Here is an 18,971-nt window from a genome sequence, read left to right as displayed (position 1 = left end):
AAGCAGGGATGTGTGCTCGCACCTACTCTGTTTGGCATATTCTTCTCCTGTCTACTGCATTATGCGTACAGCGACATAAACGAAGGTGTGTTTCTCCATACAAGATCCTCTGGAAAACTATTTAATGTATCAAGGCTGCGGGCAAAAACCAAGGTTAGGAAGCTACTCGTCAGGGAACTCCTGTATGCTGATGATGCAGCTATTGTGGCTGATTCTGATATTCAGCTACAGTCCATGGTTGACAAACTATCTGCTGCTTGCCAGAAGTTCGGCTTAAACATCAGTCAAAGCAAGACTAAGATACTTGTCCAAAACACAAACACTGCACCTCAAGTAAGCATTAATGGCCAACCACTAGAAATTGTTGATCACTTTTGTTACCTTGGCTCCATCATATCCAACAACACTCTACTGGATAAAGACATAAACAACAGGATAGCCAAGGCAATGGCCACCATGTCACGGTTGCAGAAAAGAGTCTGGGACAACATATTGCTGACTAGCAGTACTAAAGCCCTAGTCTACCGGACCTGTGTGTTGAGCACCTTGCTGTACGGAAGTGAAACATGGTCAACCTACTCATGGCAGGAAAAAAAGCTGAATGTCTTCCACCTCCGATGCCTAAGGCGGATCTTTAAAATAAGGTGGCAAGATAAGATAACAAATGAGGAAGTGCTACATAGAGCAGGATGCCAGGACATCCGCTCTGTTATCAGCAGCAGACGCCTTGGCTGGCTTGGCCACGTTCGTAGAATGCCAGTAGGTCGACTTCCACAGGACATCCTGTATAGCGATCTAATTGAAGGCAGGAGAGCCGCTGGTCGCCCACTTTTACGTTATACGGATGTATGCAAACGCGACATGAAGCTCTTCAAAATCGACACTGGCAACTGGGAAGAGGTGGCACTGGACAGATCCACATGGAGAGAGAGCATAAAGGAAGGGTCACAGATTGCAGATGTCATACACAACAGAAGCAGAAAGAAGGGTGAAAATGCAATGGCGCCTGGTGATTTTATATGCCCAACCTGTGATCGCAGCTGTGTATCAAGGATTGGCCTCTTTAGTCACACAAGAAGTTGCAAAGGGAAAAGATCGTCTCACGAGACGTAAAATGCCACAGATATGGAATAAAATAGACCAATACAGAATAGTCGTTGGAACAGAAACTATTGCTTACAAATAGATCAGAAAAAAAAAAAAAAGGAAAAGTGACTCTTTCAGACCTTGCGAGCTATAGGCCAGATGATGAAATGATCAAATTTTTCAATGGCCGAACGTTAACCAGGGTGTCATGTGGCCAGCACAACGTCCAACCGCATTCACATTTCCCCAACTAGTATCAGGTACCCATCAGAGTTGGGTGGACTATAGAGTCCTCAAAGTCTCAAAAAATTTAAAATCTCATTCTTCTACGAGATTTGAACCCGAAACCCCTCGTTTCAGAAAGCAAGCGTTTTACAACTCAGACCCAACATGCCACATATGCAGATCTAAAGAAAGTTAAAAAAAAATACTTTTTAAAAAATATAAATAAACAGCAAAAACAAACTATTTTTTACTATCCAATGTATGATTGTAGAGTAAGGTAATAACTTTAACTAGCTTTATCAGTCTCTTTTTTTCTATGGCTCTCTCTCTCTCTCTCTTTCTATGTCTCTATCAATATCTTTTTCTTTTGTCTCTCTCTCTATCTCTTCCTCTTTCTCTCACTTTTTCTCTCTTTCCTTTTATCTCTTTCTATGTCTTTCTATTTTTCTTTCTTTTTTTTCCTTTCTTTCTCTCATTGTTCTCTCTCTGTTTCTCCACCTCAATTTCTCTCTCTTTTTCTCTTTCTTTCTTTCTCTCATTGTTTTTCTCTCTGTTTCTCTACCTTAATTTCTCTCTCTTTCTATCTTATTTTATCTCTCTCTCTCTCTCTTTTTCCTTCACTCTTTCCTTCTTTATTTTATTCACACTATTTGCATGTATTCCCTTTCCTATCTCGTTTTCATTCTTTTTCTCTCTCTTTATTCCTCTCTTTCTCATTTCTTTCTTTCTCTCCCTCACACTTGTAATATTTATAGCTATTCTTATATTATTTTCATACATACATTTTTTTAAGGTCTTGTTCAATACAAAGTAAAAACATTTTATTCCCAAGTTGATCTCACAACTCTATTAAATGACAATGATGAGACTACGTGCATTCAAATCGAGGCTGAACAGATTTTTATAAATTTAACTACAATATACTATAACCCATGGATTCGATTGTTTACACAGCAACCAGGTAAATAATTTTTAAAGAAGTGTCAAAGGGTTTTGGTTTACAAGATATCTTCTGAAGTATATTTAGATCTTAACTTACAGTGATATAGTGTCTTTAATAATGGCTTTCCTTTGGGTGTTAAATGTGTGTCCCGCAGTTCTCCCACTGTCTCTTTCAGAGGCCATCTGCTGTCAGCTAATTTCCTCTTTATCATTGAAAGCGAAATGGCACTTTAGTTTATCTTTATAGGGCTAAAGGGAGAGGGGGGGCACCTCTGTGACGCCATTCTTCTTTTAACTCGCCAGAGAAGATCGACTTAGGCATGCGGTCGTCTGCCATGCAGGCTAAGAATTGGATCCAGCGCAGCTGTCGAATGATTATTATTGCTTCTATACTGTCCAAACCGCCTCCATCAGAACAAAGTTATTTGTAATGCAGTCTTGCCAGCATGCGCCCAAAATGAAGCGAAGGCATCTTTGATAGAAGAGTTCGAGGAGCCTTAAATGCCTTCGATAGAGCATTCAGATCTCAGAGCAATGCACAAGTTTAACGTATTTAAACATCTATTAAGGATGTTTCCCGATATGATTATTTAGAACCTTTCTGATCTTATAAAGTACAGAAGATAATTTACATCCTACTCATTTTGATGTGTCAATTAGTCCTGCATTTTATTTACAGACTTAACTCTTTCTCTCCTAATTGACGATAATAATTATTATTTTGCAATTTTTCGATACATAATCTATAAAATCTAGGTAATAAATATTTTTAAAATATAGTCCTACATAACATGATTTTAAATGAACAGACGTGAATTATTTCGATCTAGAATTTTCGAAAAATTATGTCAATGGAAACTAATAGGAAAGTTGGAGGCGTGGTCGAGAAGATAAGTATGATTGAATTTGGCTTGGTTTGGCTACCTATGAAGGAAGCTTGAGGTTCGGGCAGAGTTGTGTTTAAGAACGCCTAAAGGCAGGACGGAAAACGTTCTCCCAGACACCCCCCTCCCCCCACTAGTCCACAAATGAAATTGGACCGTAGCGCTCTGAGCATGTTATAAGCATGAAAGTAGCGCTATATAAAGGCTACAATTAAATGGCTTTATTTCAATATATATATATATGATCTCATCATCTCTGCCAGTGGTCCCTTCTGGGGCATAGACCACCAACCAGCTTCCTCCAGTTATCTCGGTTCTGGGCGAGTCTCTCCAACTGTCCCAACGTCTTGGTCCATCTGCTTGGCATCTGCTTCCAAATCTCGGCGCCATGTATTCCTGGGACGTCCCCGCTTCCTCTTTCCTTGCGGGTTCCAGGTTATATACATGTTTATGTGTATGTATGTGTGTGTGTGTATCTATTTTTAGATTATAAGAAATCTCTTTTAATAAATATCTTTTAGTTGATTAGAAAGTCCTATTGAAATATGTAATTATAAAATATTGATTGTCTTAACATAAAATTGTATTCATTCATATTTCTACAGATTTATTATACACATTAGAAATATCTTTCCGGGATAATAACTCCCAATATGTAAATGCAACATCAAAGGAGAGATTGTTAGTTCAAGAGAATGTTGTAGATATTCACATTTCAGTTAATTATGATTTTATACACTACATTATATTACAAGGTGAAGCGATACAACGAATTTGTTCACTTTGGATACTTTCTGGTAAGTTTTTATACATCTGACATCCTTCTCAAAACGTAGTGGAAAATGTTAAGTCTAAAAATATTGTTACGAATCTCACTTTCTCAGCAAACTGCACCATACATTAAAGAACTTGACAAGTCAGGGATCCAAAATAACGTAACAGTTTAATGGTTGAATAAATAACAGCCAATACTGTACAATTGGCAGCACGTAACACAAGACTGTACAAATATCTCTCCGATAACACCGTACCGCCGTATCAAGTCTTGCACTGGCCTCTCCGTCTCGTTCCGGGCTTGCACTGGGTTCAACAGTTCAGGACTGACTTCACACACTAGGCTCGTTGTGTCGGACTCGATCACAGACCAAGATCAAGACGCCGTTCGTCTCAACTGTACTTGATAGTACTCCGCACTGAACCGTCGTAATGCTCCGTACAGAACCACACCGCTGAACTGTGCTGTAGTCGACCGGACTGTAGTGAACCCCTGCCGTGAACCCGCTTTCTGAACCGTCTTGACTGCGTCGCCTCCGCTCTTATATAGGGTCCCTACTGGCCTTCTCGAACCGGACAGAACGCCGCTCGAGGTTTCTAGGTGGTCAGATGACTACAACTCTCGTGACGCTCCTGAGCTCTGTTCACGACGACGATCCTACTCGAACCTTCATGTGGATACCCGTCTCGGCTGACCGTCGTAACTCGTCACGGTTGACCGCTCGTCTAGCGCTGGCCTGGGGCGATTTGCATCGGCTGACTACACACACACCACTACCCCTCTCTGTGCCATCACCAAGTTTATAACAATTTGTTATTTAAAAGTACAAGGTTACTCTTAGACAATAGAAGTAGCTGCAGCTATCGATGTGTATTACACAATAATAGACTTGTTGGGTTATTAGTACTGAACATGTTGTTTTTCTTCTAAGCTGGTATTAACTCTTTCTCTCCTAATCGACGATACCATCGCTGATTTTGACCTCATTAAATTAAAAACATGTTTAACTTTTTAAACTTGACTTTGAATTATATAAAAGGAGCATGCATTTCCCTTTAATTCAATACCAAATACAACATTTTCTGATAACAAACAACAAAGCTATTGAAGCCCAATCATAACAGGGGAGTGAAACAGTAATTAGCAAAATGAAGAATGACTTCAAAACGTGGAAAAATAATTACAGATAGAAAGAGTTAAAATAAAACTCATGTCTCTACGAACAGTTGCACCACAAAGGTATCAACATTATGTAGGATGGTTGAGCTTATCATAATATGCCTTACATCATCACAAACCATTTTTCATTATGAACTACTAGTAAGATTGGCCTCAGTCCTCGCTTGGATAGTTGAATCCAGTCTTGACGTAAACAACAGTTGTGATTACATTAGCATCCAGTCTACGGGGAATGTACGGACTTAGGAATCTGGGAAGAGCCATCTCTTACTGCAAGGACAAACCCTTCCCCCTTTAGGGTACATGCTCGGACCTATATGAGTTGACACTTACAGGAAGGGGGCTCGGACCTATATGAGTTGACACTCACAGAAAGGGGGCTCGAACCTATATTACTTGACACTCACAGGAAGGGGGCTCGAACCTATATTACTTGACACTCACAGGAAGGGGGCTCGGACCTATATGAGTTGACACTCACAGAAAGGGGGCTCGAACCTATATTACTTGACACTCACAGGAAGGGGGCTCGAACCTATATTACTTGACACTCACAGGAAGGGGGCTCGAACCTATATTACTTGACACTCACAGGAAGGGGGCACATCTACCACGGCGACCATCTTTAAACTTAAAGTTAGAATTGTGTCGTTTCTCAAACCGGAAACGTGCTCTGCCAAGCATATGCGATTTCTGCATTAAATTGGATCGTCTCCCCCCCAACTCGAAAGATAAAGGCTGGGGGCGGAATTGATGCCATTGTCCCACCCCACCAAATCGTCCATTATACTAGAGGAAAGGGCGATATAATTCAAAAATATATTAAAATTTAAATAATGTGTAAACATTATTAACAAAAGTATAGAATTCGTATATAAATTGTGTAATTTTTCTACTAAAACTCTTCCTTCCCCCCCCCCCCCTGGATCCGCCAGTGCAAAGAACTGTTTTACTTGAGTTCGGATTTGTGTTCGGCTCCCAAGTAGTGCATTAAAATTGAAATATAGCCTGTATAATATTCTTAATAGATAAGCACAAATAGTCAAACATATGTTTAAGGTTTATATTTTAGAAAAAGAAAAAAAAAAAGGAAATTTAAATTTATTTCTATATAGGCCTTTTCTATAGTGCTAGTGTCTGTAAACGCGATTTTCTCCTAGAGACAATAAACAATAAACATTGATCTTGAAAGAACTATCGCGTTAGGAAATTTCCGAATGTAAGGCATTATTGATTCAAAAGAAATTAATGTTCAGGAAAATGTTGCACATCGTCTTCTAAGTCTAGATCTAAAGGCCTAGCATTGGAATTGTGTAAAGTCTAGTACATCTATACATTCGCTTAACCAGGTGTCTTTATTGGAGGGGGGGGGGATGAAGGGAATGGGGCGGGGTAAAAAATGTTCCATTGTTTTGCTAATCTAGCATTCACTAGTTATCAAGAGAAAACTGAGCGTTAAGTTATATAAAGGATTTCTTTTAAATGTCTCCTTGTTTTCAAAGTGAGTAAATGAAGACTTAATCATTCAGTTAGTGAGGTAGTCATTTTACTATCTTTTGTTAATGCGTTTTTTTTTTTAAATAAACTTTTATATCATACATTCATTTAAAAAAAATAATTTTAAAAATAATCCACTTTTTATATTATTAGGTCAGAATGTGGCGACAAAACAGAATGTCTACCATAGTAATTTAAGTATAAGTCAAATTGACACAGACTTACCACAGTATCCTCAAGCTTCAGATGGAGTTTATACATGTAACACATATGACTCTGAAAATGCTGGGATTTACTGGGAGATTGTAATGAACTCTTCATTTGTTCTCAATGAATATAGTTTTTACTTTAACGATGTTTTCGGTAAGAATATTTTCTTAAATTGTTTTTATTTTAATAGAACAGACAAATTAAATGTAGATTCAGTAAAACACGTTTTACAAAGATATTTAACATTTTGGGGGTAAATATATTCGTCAAAACATATGGAGCGAAAAAGTGCATATTGTCACAAAACTGAAAATATCGACTAAATTTTTCTTCTCCTTCTTCTTCGTAATAACACTAATAATAATAATAATAATAGGCTTGGAGATTAAGCGTTTATGGAAATTATCTAAAATAACAATATACCCCATTGTCGAATCAAACGAGGGGATAATAACAACGGACCTCACAGATACCTTCAAGGCCCTTGGCATTCCTAGGAACATTCTCGTTGCCAGAGGGCGGTACTTCTGCAGACCTGCCACATCACCAGAAAATTCCTCGGTGGAAACTGTTAAAGGGACTACAATGAATTGTGTTTCCCTTTAACGAAACTTGACCCTGGCAGGGCCAGAGAATGAATACTCGCTCTTTTATAATAATAATAATAATAATAATAAGCCTATTTCGACCGAAATAACGGTAGATTTTAATCGCCAAGATCTGCTGTTCATTGATATAAAAAAAAAAACTACCATTATTGATATCGCCGTACCACTGTCTCATAATTTAAGAAAAACTGAAATGGAAAAACAAAGAAAATATGGGAACCTAGGCTTGGAGATTGGGCGTTTATGGAAGTTATCTAGAATAGCAATATACCCCAATGTTGTATCAACCGAGGGGATAATAACAACTGAACTCACAGATACCTTTAAAGCCCTTAACATTCCTAGGAAATTCTCGTTGCCTGTCATCGGGCGGTACTGCTGCAGACCTTCCATATCACCAGAAAATTCCTCAGTGGAAACTGATAGAGAGAGTACAATGACTTTTGTTTCTCTTTACCGAAATTCTAACCTGGCAGCGCAAGAGAATGAATACTCGTTCTTTTCTAACAACAATAATAATAATAATAATGAAAATAAACTATATATTTATCTTTTTAATAAAAGTGTTTAACATTGTGCATTACATATCACAATACATTTAATGAGCAAATACAAAAAAGATTGATAGCACGCAATACATTATGTTTTACCATTTTCATTTAAACATTATATTTAAAGTTTTTATTTGGAAGTAGGATTGCGTTCAATGGTCTCATTTACCTACACTTTCACCTATCTCGTAGTATGTTGGACCGTTGGGGCTCCACACAAGATTAGTCGACCGTTTTTCTTCATTCCAATCTTTATTTTGCCTTGGATAGAGCCTATTTCAATGGCAGGCCCGCCATTTTTTTTTTGTTGTTTTCCCATCGCTTTCTCTGTCTGCCTCTTTTTGTTTTTTCTGGTACTGTTTCCTGACGGAAGGTCTTTGCAAAACCTTCTGATATGGCCATAGGGATTTAGTTTCCGATTTGCTTACGATAGTTAGCAGGTCATCGTGGGGTCCGATTGCTAAACAGTAACCCTGTCTCTAATCTCTTCGTTTGTGATGCGGTCTTTAAATGTGATACCTAGGATTTGAAGCATCTCAATTCCATTGCTAGGATCCTCCTCTCTAGATCTGCAGTCAGCGTTCAAGACTCACAAACATTATAAAAATGTTGCCATGACCAGGGAACGAATCAGTCTGACAAAAGTGTTGAGGAATATGCCTTTTGTCTTTCCAAATTGTTTTAAGTTTTGCCAGTGCTACAAAGATTTGAAGCAATATCTGTCAACAATCCTACACAAAAAGTAAACATCAATTCACATTTCCTGATAGATTCTACATCCTACAGTCCCATTACGTAAACGCACAAATGTTCAGGAGCATGGTACCAATCAATGAGATAAATAGTAAGGGCCCTAACGTAGGTAACCTTTTTATGAAGGGGACATCTTCGACACTTTGTGCCGACGTTTCGGCGGGGTGGATTAAACCTCATCGCGGCCGGATCTGCTCCGCGGGCCGTATTTTGAGCATCACTGCTTAAGTTGAATAGGTGTCCAAGTGTGGTTTGCTTCTTACCAAATGATTTATTATTTTATAAGAAGGTAAACAAAATAAAGACAAGGTAATTAGAACGTGAATCATTTATCGCCAATTATCTCTTTCAATACTCTGTACATAAAAATGTCTTTTGTTCATGAATTCTCACTATAATCATTCTTTTTTTTTTTTTTGCGTCCTCCGTAAGAAAAAAAAAAGCCGCTGTTAGGTTTGTGTAAAATGTCGTATGTCCCTCTGTCCGTCTATTACACTCAGTTCACTAATTCTATAAGAGAAATAAACAACCTTATTTCATCATACGTTGTGGCTTGCCAAGTTCAGGTGCAACTGCTACTTTTAGTTTTCTAAAAGCAACACTCTTTAGTTTAAAAAAATTATTTATGGAAGCAATTTAAAAAAAAATACACCACTTCTAAAACAATAAATAAATGTAAGGGATATTATTATTTTTTCAATATGTTAACAAAGACAGATGACATACATTTTAACTCTTTCTCACCGTAATTATTTGTCCACGTTTTGAAGGAATTCTTCATTTTGCTCATTACTATTTCACTCCCCTGTTATGATTCAGCTTCAATAGCTTTGTCGTTTGTTGTTCGGAAATGTTTTATTTAGTGCATAATCCTCATTTTATATAACACAAAATAAAATTTATAAAGTTAAACATTAATTTAATTTAATGAGGACAAATCAAGGATGGTGTCGTCAATAAGGTGAGAAAGTTTCACTTATTTATATACTCTTGCTACTAAAATGATAACAGAATTTTATTTTTGTTCATAAAAGCTAATAATTCACTTTGAATGTAAATGTAATTTTTTTATATCGACTTTTTATTCAACGATTTTCGTGCAGTAGCGTGACGGTAGCGGCCACAAAGTTCTAAATCAGTCCCCTCAAATAGTTTTAAAATAATAGATTCTTTTATTTTTTTGTTATTGCACCCGTAATGGTAAAAGATTTTTAATTTTGTGCGTTTTGTCTGTCGGTCTGTCTGTACGTCACGTTAAGATCGCAAAAAATGTATAAAAGCTTTATAAATTTCTATTTCTCCTTTAATTTTCATCCGAAAACATCGCAATAAATATAGTATCTATAAAAATTGCTTTTAATTTTAAACACATGTTGATGACAATTTATTGTTGGTGAGTAACAATATCTCTTAGAAATGCTAATAGCAGCTTTGTCAAGGAGAGATTGTCTAAAAAAAAATGTTTTTATGTTACTTGTTTTTTTTTTTGTAAATATTTCAGGCGCCTCCAGATATTTCACATTTCAAGGATTTAATAACGATGGAGAAATATACAATACATTCAAATCTTCTGAAATAAATTCAGCTAACGCATATGGTTTCATCACAAGAGATAATACACTTACAAAAGCGTTTACTTTTGAATTGACCAGCTCGTCTACCTATACAAACCTTACACTTTTACTCTGTGAAGTAGAAGCTTTCACTGGTGAGGGAATTTTTTAGCAAAAAATGATACAAACATATATCCTCTTACTTTTTAACTATACATTGTTCTTTCTTCTCTCTCTTTTTGTTTTCTCCACTCTTTCTTCTCTCTCTTTTTGTTTTCTCCACTTTTTCTTCTCTCTCCTTTTGTTTTCTCCACTTTTTCTTCTGTCTCTTTTTGTTTTCTCACTTTTTCTTCTCTCTCTTATTGTTTTCTCACTTTTTCTTCTCTCTCCTTTTGTTTTCTCCACTTTTTCTTCTCTCTCCTTTTGTTTTCTCCACTTTTTCTTCTGTCTCTTTTTGTTTTCTCACTTTTTCTTCTGTCTCTTTTTGTTTTCTCCACTCTTTTTTCTCTCTCTTATTGTTTCCCCATCACTTTCTTCTCTCTCCTTTTTGTTTTCTCCACTCTTTCTTCTCTCTTTTATTGTTTCTCCATCACTTTCTTCTCTCTCTTTTTTTCTCTCCACTTTTTCTTCTCTTTCTTTTTGTTTTCCCCACTCTTTCTTCTCTCTTTTTGCCTTTTTTATTTACAATACCTAATTTCAGATCATATAGGTTTAGTGGGTACTGGAAAGAGGTAGTACCTTTGAAGGTCTGGCATGCTGCACCTTTATGTAGACGGCCTCACTGGTTTCCTTCAAACTCCTAAATGTCTCCACATGTGGCTCCGTGCGAACATCCTCTGGAAAGCCTCTTCAGCTGGCGGACAAAACCATGTTGGGAAGTGGTGATAACAAGGCACCACTGGGCGAACAGCCTTCTAGACTAAGGTTAGCGGCCATGGCGGAAGTGTACCAGGATGCACTACAACGGACACATGTTCAAGACAATGGTTTTAGACAAGGTATCAGCACAACAGAACACATACTAAACCTTAGAATACTTTGTGAAAAATATCTCAAACAACAAGAAAATCTTTTTCATGTCTTTATTGATTCATAAAAAGCTTTCGATCGAGTATGGCATTGGGCACTCTGGGCGACAATGGAAAAGTACAACATAAATTAAAACATAATTAAAGTTATCCAGAACTTCTACAAGGAGGCTACCAGTGCGGTGTACTTTAACAATAATATTGGAGACTGGTTCAAAACCACAGTTGGAGTGAGACAAGGCTACCTACTTTCACAAACACTCTTCAATATCTTCCTTGAAAGGGAAAAAGCTCTTGAAGATACTGTAAGCATTGGAGGAAGAAGAATTACTAGCTTGCGCTTCGCAGATGACATTGATGGCCTAGCAGTGACAAAAGAAAAACTATCCTGACTTGGTGATGCGCATTGACAAGACAGACGCAGAAAACAACCCTATCTTGACCATTATACAGATAGATATAGATTTTGTTTTTCCTTTTAGCAAATTAGCATGTAATTAACATTTCAATGAGTGGTTCCTTTATTATAGCATTATGCTGAAAATGTGTGCTGTGCACTGTTGTATTAGTCTTAATTATGCATTTTCTATTTCTATCTTATTTAAGAATGTAGTGAAGGAACCTGGGGTGTACAGTGTACAAACACTTGCAATGAAGACTGCCCACACCTGTGCCGTTTTGATGATGGACTGTGTAATAACGGTTGTTTCGGATATAGTGACCCACCGAGGTGTACAATAGGTAGTTATGAAAACTTGCATACATCATTAATTTTGTTATTACATTGTGTTATTTTTCTCTCTTCTTTTCTTCCTCAAATTCTTCAAATGAGATGTTTTTTAGCAACATGGAACAAAGGCTTAAAACATTTTCACCGAGCTAAAATCTATGCACTTTTTAAGTCTGGTCAAAATCACAACAGCCGAATTTCTTTCAGTATAATTTTCATTCTTGGATCAAGTTGAAACTTAGAAAAATAATTTATTATCGATCTTAAAATATCAATCAATCGATAATAAACCAATTATTTGATAAATGGAAACTACTAAATCTTTAAAGAGGACTCTTAATAATAATCACAATAATAGACCATAAAAACATCTATTTTTATAAGTACTTAAATAGCTCATTGGCAAAACACAACCGTCTACCACTGTTTAGACTTAGGTTTGAATTCAGACTTTAATAATGCGCGAATTAGATACTGGTCAACATGGAACATATCAGATGCATAAATTTAGCAAGACCAGCTGAGTAAAATATGCAAAGATGTACAATTATCAGTATATCTATATTAATAAGTTCCTTTAACAAACAAATCCATCCAAAATTACCAATAAGATGACAAAATGCAATGACTTAACTAAATCTTATTTTTTTTTTAAGTTACAAAGATAGTTTGTGTTATAACACAAACTCAGAGCCAAGCCCCATCAAATTCACCAATGGACGAGAACAATATTTAAGCCATAGTCTTGTTTTGATCGTTTTAAGAAATTGTAAACAATTGGCGTTATTTTTCACATAAAAGCAAACAGTGCAACACGTCGTCTTTGATAAGACTCTTCTAACTCTTCTAAAATAAGTAGAGTAGCGTTAAGTGATCACCTAGGATCAACATGAAAACCTCCCGATACAGTGTCGGTGGCACCTAGTGCGGTAGCTCAGGATATCACCCCTCCACATCAACTTTCTTTAAATGTGTTACAATAAACACTATTGCTAGCTAGTACTTTTTGTTGAACCAATACAGTGATCTGATTATTTACTTTTATTGATTTTTACTCAAATGTAAAATCCCAATGTTTATTACATTTATTCAAATGTTATTGCAAATTTTACAATAATAATTAAAATTAGAAACAGACTTAACATTATATGAACAGGTTTCTTTTGTTATAATTTAAGACAGTAATAGTATGACTTTGTGCTGTATCGTTTACAATTAAACTACCATCTAGATGTGTCTAGGCATATATCTAGAGATTTTATATTTATCTTTTCCGATGTGACTGCTTTTACCAAGTTATAACTTTTTCAATTTGGTTGTCACCTCCAAAATGGTGTCGAACGGTGTGGACCACACCCCTCACACCCCCTCCCCATATAGACGCCACTGCTTTAAGATATATCTCGAGATTTTATTATTATCATTTCCAGTGTGTCTACTTTTGCTAAGTTATAATTTTTCAAACTTTTTTGCCACCTCGAAAATGGTGTCAACCGGTGTTGACCGCACCCCCGCCCCATCCAATGACGACACTGCTCCAAGATACCTACTTCTTCCCAACAATTTTGATTAATATATAGGAGTACACGTAGTAGGGCCTGCACAACTAAACAGGTTTCCAATGCGAACAGCATAGGCTAATACACTATTACCCACTAGTTGGCCTACTAATACCCTGATAATCATTGCTCTATTAACTTAATATATCTAGACTCGATCCAGAATATAGAATATATCTAGAATCTAGATCTAGACAAGATCTAGATTTCTAGACTAGCTCTAGATATAGACTAGATCTACATATATATATATATATATATATATATATATATATATATATATATATATATTATATATATATATAAGTATATATATTGATATGAATTTTCATCTCTCTAGCATGTGCAGCTGGAAGCTGGGGTTTAAACTGTACCAAGACATGCAGCGATCATTGTTTAAATTCATTATGTGACAGAGTAACCGGACTGTGTGACATAGGATGTATTGGATACAGTGATCCCCCGCGGTGTTCTACAGGTAGGTACATGCATACTTTGACCTTTTCATTGGTGTATTATTTTAATATAAATATAAGTTCAAATAATATATTTGACATTTAACATTTTCTAAAGTTCCTTGACTTGCGACATTGTGGTTTTATGAACTTTTACGTAATCAGATCGTTCAACTCGTGAACACAATATAAATTGAAATTCCGGGTTAAAATTTGTTTCGAGACCACAGTTTCTTTATGTTCCCTTTAGTGTTTTCACTAGTAACAAACAACAACAAAATGCGTCTGTGCTTTAGATCTAATTTTAAATCATTAGCAGATTTTTTATTTATTTATTTTTTTTTTTGCTTATATCGTAGTAGAATTTTAGCAAATTAGAACGCTACTAACATTTTCCTGTCCGGTTCATTTATCATACGATAAGATGAGATTGTGTTTCTAACGCACCGATGTATTGTTCTTAAATGTGCCTACACTATTTCTAAGGTGTGGACTTCTGAAACATGACCTCCGTTTTTTTTTTTTAGTTTATTGAGAGACCAAACGAGGTAGCAGTCTCCGCGAATTGATGGGCAGTAAGTTCTGTTTGTGCAAGTAGGGCGCAATCGTCCACATATAGAAGCACAGTAGCGATCATCTCAATTTTTCGGTAGAGCAGGAACGTTTGTTAAATATGCTGCCATCAATGCGGAGCCTGATGTAGATGCCTTCACGAAGGCGTCGTCTCATTTTATTTAGCTTTGCCCCAAATAATATTGCAAATACTGTTGGAGCCAGCACACAAACCTGCTTTACAACATTCACTAAAGAGAAGTGAGCTGATAGATCATCATTGTATATTATTAGATTTTTCGACCCTCATTTTTAGAACTTTAGAATAACCATGAATCTTAGATGGGGTCTAAGCCGAGATAGAAACCTCAACAAGCCATCGCGACTCACTGTCGAATGCTTTGGCGTGATCGATGAATGCAAATACAAATTCTCCATTTTAAACTGCATTTGACGATATGCCGCTACCAGCTCGGAAAGTAAGCTGACTTTCAGAAAACATTTTGATTACTATCGAGGTATCTGTCAATGATTATTCTGCCAAGAATTATTCGCGCTACTGACTCAGTGACTGTAAGGTAAGTAATCTATATATCTATGGGGCAGATGATGTTAAGGTCATCCGTTTCTATGACCAACGGTTAACAAGTAGGGTGTCATGTGGCCAGCACAAAAAACAACCGTCCTAAAAATCCCAAAATTCAAAATCTCATTCTTCACCGAGATTCGAATCCAGGACCCAAGTTTTAGAAGTCTAGCGCTTAACCATCAGCCACCGCGCCCCAAGGTAATGCTAATGTAATTCAATGATCATCACCTTAATATTGTTCACTTCACCAGCCTGAGTAGCACAGTGTCCAGCGATGTATCACTGTCCAGATTTAGACAACTATGTGGCTAAGGGCCAATCTCGCTTTTGTCACCTCTAACTGATAGTATGGAGGAATAGGTCTCTTCACTAAACAATAGAAATTAATATTTTTAAAGCAGTGGTTCTCACCACATTTTTGCATGCTATGAGACATTGGTGCTCGATCGAAGGCAAGTAAGGCTCCTCCAACGCTTCCATCAAAGTTACCTTCGCCATACAAAGAGCCATACAAAGAGCATACTCTGGCAAGACTTACGTTACAAATAGCTATGTTCTGCTGGACTCTGATTTGGACAATATAGAAGCTGCAACAGCTGTGTTGACTCATCCTGTGACAGTAAAACAGGATGGTGTGACAGAGGATGTGTTGGTTTCAGTAATGCTCCTTACTGCACCATAGGTACGGTTACAGTTTTATTTAATAATAAACAATACTAAATCCTGTAACATGTATATCATATTAAGGATTATATTCATTCATGATTAGGAAACATGTCAAGCATTTATTTCCGCGCCGAATTCTTGACATGGTAATACTGTGCGAAGTCTTCGCCACAATTTTGGATAAACTAAGCATCTATAATATTAAGCAGAAAGTAATGTAAATGCATGTATGTCCAAAACAAACAAAAAATTGTTTGGCAAACCTTCGCATAAATTATCCTTGGTTACTAACCGAAAAGCTTACAAATGTTAAGTAACCCTAAAACAAACTAAAGACCTTCAAAAAAAAATTAGAGTAGCCTAACTCTATGAAAGGATTACAATTTAATGAACCTAGGTCATAGAGCCATGTTTACATGACATCTACTCTTCGTAAAGATAATTTTTTCACTTTAACGCAGGTATGTGAGAAATATAGTCCATTCATTTCTGTATTTAATAAAATCAAACTTCAAATTTGTGTTTCAAAAGCATTTTTACATAAATTCGTTGGCTATAGCTGCTACTTTAGCCGTATTAATTTACATGTTAATAGCTCCATTCATGATATCGCTTGCTTCTTACATATACAGTGTAAGCACACTACGATATGACACGGTAAAAAATTGAGGCTCTTTATGGGGGATATTAGATATACTAACATGAAATACTAAATTAATAAGCTAATTGTGCCTTTCTATTCTTAAAACTGATAGACCAAAAATGTTTAGTGTTTGTTTATATTTGTAATATGTTTTATATGTTTCGGATTTTCCTTCAGAGTTAAAGATAATTTACTTCCTAGTCCAAACCTTCCACAGGACGACGGGGGATGGGAGCGGGCAGGGTTTGAACCCGGGACCATCGACAAGTCCGAACGACAGTCAAGCGCGCAAACCGAAAGACCAGGCAGTCATTCAGTAAAAGTAGATGTATTCTACTTAATTTAAACAAATGAATGTAATTTAAGTCAGGTTTACAACTATATTAGGCATCTTAAGTTTAATAACGAGTCTTTATTTCGGATTTTGTTGAATGTAGGTCAACAAGAGGGCCAAAATGAGATATAAATTTACATAAATTTATAATAGCTTCTAGACTATCTATATAACTATATATAAAATAGATGTTTTGATTTTTTTTAATGAATTTAGGTCGATTAGTTTAAATAGCTCCATTTATATTTTTTTTACTCATTCGCTTTACTTAAAAGTATTTTTTCAAGTGTTTCTAATACACTATATCTCTGACTATATCTGTGATACGCAAGGGAAAATCGGTATAACATTGTCTGAAAAAAGGGAAAGTAACTTGTTTTGTTTTTTAATTATTTTTAGATACAAATATTTTATTGAATTGCATTTTCATTTGACTAGCATGTGAAGAAGGAAGATGGGGTTTTAACTGTTCCAAAACATGCAGCAATCAATGCTTCAACTCGACATGTGATAGAATAACTGGACTTTGTGACAGAGGATGCATTGAATATAGTGATCCCCCGTATTGTACTAAAGGTAAGTATTTTTTACAACTTATCAAACATTGGCATTTACATTGGCATATTTGTAATATATATATTCTAGTAATAAGTGTTTTTTATTAGCATCAGAAGTTCTTCACTTTCGTCATTACATATACGCACAAAGAAAGAAAAAAAAAGAAAGTAAAGAGATAGATAGACAGACAGACAGACAGACAGACAGATAGATAGATAGATAGATAGATAGATAGATAGATAGATAGATAGATAGATAGACAGACAGACAGACAGACAGACAGACAGACAGACAGACAGACAGACAGATAGATAGATAGATAGATAGATAGATAGATAGATAGATAGATAGATAGATAGATAGATAGATAGATAGATAGATAGATTGATAGATAGATACATGTCCAGTGATCTGCATCAGTATACATACAGCTTGGAAAATTAGTGTCTATAAATAAAGCTGCCAAACTTAAGACAACATTAGTATTATATTGATATGCATTTTCATCTCTCTAGCATGTGGATCAGGAACCTGGGGATTAAACTGTACCAAGACATGCAGCAATTATTGTCTTATCTCTTCGTGTGACAGAGTAACTGGACTGTGTGACAAAGGATGTATTGGATACAGGGATCCCCCGCATTGTACTACAGGTAGTTCATACATAATTTGACACTTACACTTACATATTTTTGTATATTAATTTTACTATTAAGATATGTTTATTTTATTCACTATCATGATTAAAAGTCTCTTTACTGGCTTCGTTTCGATTTTGTGAATGTTTGTGAATAATCAAATATTAATCAAATCCCTCAACTGGTCAACATAATGTCAATAAGGAGGCTGGTCATTTTTTTCACGTGCAACCAGTTCGTCCTTCTCAATTGTGTTTAGACAGCTAAAAAAATAAAAAATGATTTGCAATGAATCAGGCTGTGCAGCTAAATGACTGTTTCAAAATATAAATGCCAGATAAGTACAGCTGTGCAACTAAACGCCTAATCAAATGTTAAGATACGGCTATGCATTATAATTTTTAAAAAGTTAAATCGCAAATTATAAAGACATTTTTTCATAGAGGAGATAAATATTGCAGCAATTAATCACATAATCATTATTTTCTTGTCTCTTTCCTTAATCTTTGAATTAACTGAAATAGCCTCGTTGATTAGGTCCCATTAACTCAATGTTTGAATTAGAAACACTAATCTGTATTATATATATAAAAAAAAAGAACATGCATTAATTCTTACAGTGAAGTTTCCCTTTTCAGACCTTGCGATCTATGGGGCAGATGATGTTAAGGTCATCCTGTTTCTTTGGTCAAAGGTTAACGAGCAGGGTGTTATGTGGCCAGCACAACGACCAACCGCCTTTACTTTCCCCAACTAAAGTCAGGTACCCATTAGAGTTGGGTTGACTCAGGGGCGCCCTAAAAATCCAGAAACTCAAAATCCCAGTCTTCACCGGGATTCGAACCCAGGACCTCTGGTTCGGAAGCCAAGCGCTTAACCATTCGACCACCGCGCCGCCTATTTATCCTTACATCTATACAAAACAAAGTTTCTGATAATAAAGTTGTTAAAGTTAA

At 36.1% G+C, this 18,971-nt stretch overlaps 1 protein-coding gene across 3 annotated transcripts in view; it reads left to right on the top strand.

Moving 5' to 3' along the window:
• Window positions 1-18,971, top strand: part of LOC106074076 (multiple epidermal growth factor-like domains protein 10) — a 46,971-nt gene that overhangs the window by 9,438 nt on the left and 18,562 nt on the right. For all 3 annotated transcript variants that reach the window (XM_056029075.1, XM_056029077.1, XM_056029076.1), the window contains exons 4-11: window positions 2,105-2,272; window positions 3,743-3,934; window positions 6,742-6,951; window positions 10,212-10,418; window positions 11,898-12,032; window positions 13,921-14,058; window positions 17,258-17,395; window positions 17,893-18,030. In XM_056029075.1, the coding sequence (XP_055885050.1) occupies window positions 2,105-2,272; window positions 3,743-3,934; window positions 6,742-6,951; window positions 10,212-10,418; window positions 11,898-12,032; window positions 13,921-14,058; window positions 17,258-17,395; window positions 17,893-18,030 (1,326 nt within the window). The remainder of the gene's footprint in view (window positions 1-2,104; window positions 2,273-3,742; window positions 3,935-6,741; window positions 6,952-10,211; window positions 10,419-11,897; window positions 12,033-13,920; window positions 14,059-17,257; window positions 17,396-17,892; window positions 18,031-18,971) is intronic.

Source organism: Biomphalaria glabrata, chromosome 5 (assembly GCF_947242115.1).
Source record: "Biomphalaria glabrata chromosome 5, xgBioGlab47.1, whole genome shotgun sequence".
Taxonomy (NCBI): Eukaryota; Metazoa; Mollusca; class Gastropoda; family Planorbidae; genus Biomphalaria; species Biomphalaria glabrata.
The sequence above is the reverse complement of the archived record's forward strand: the minus strand, read 5'-3'. Positions and strand labels throughout refer to the sequence as shown.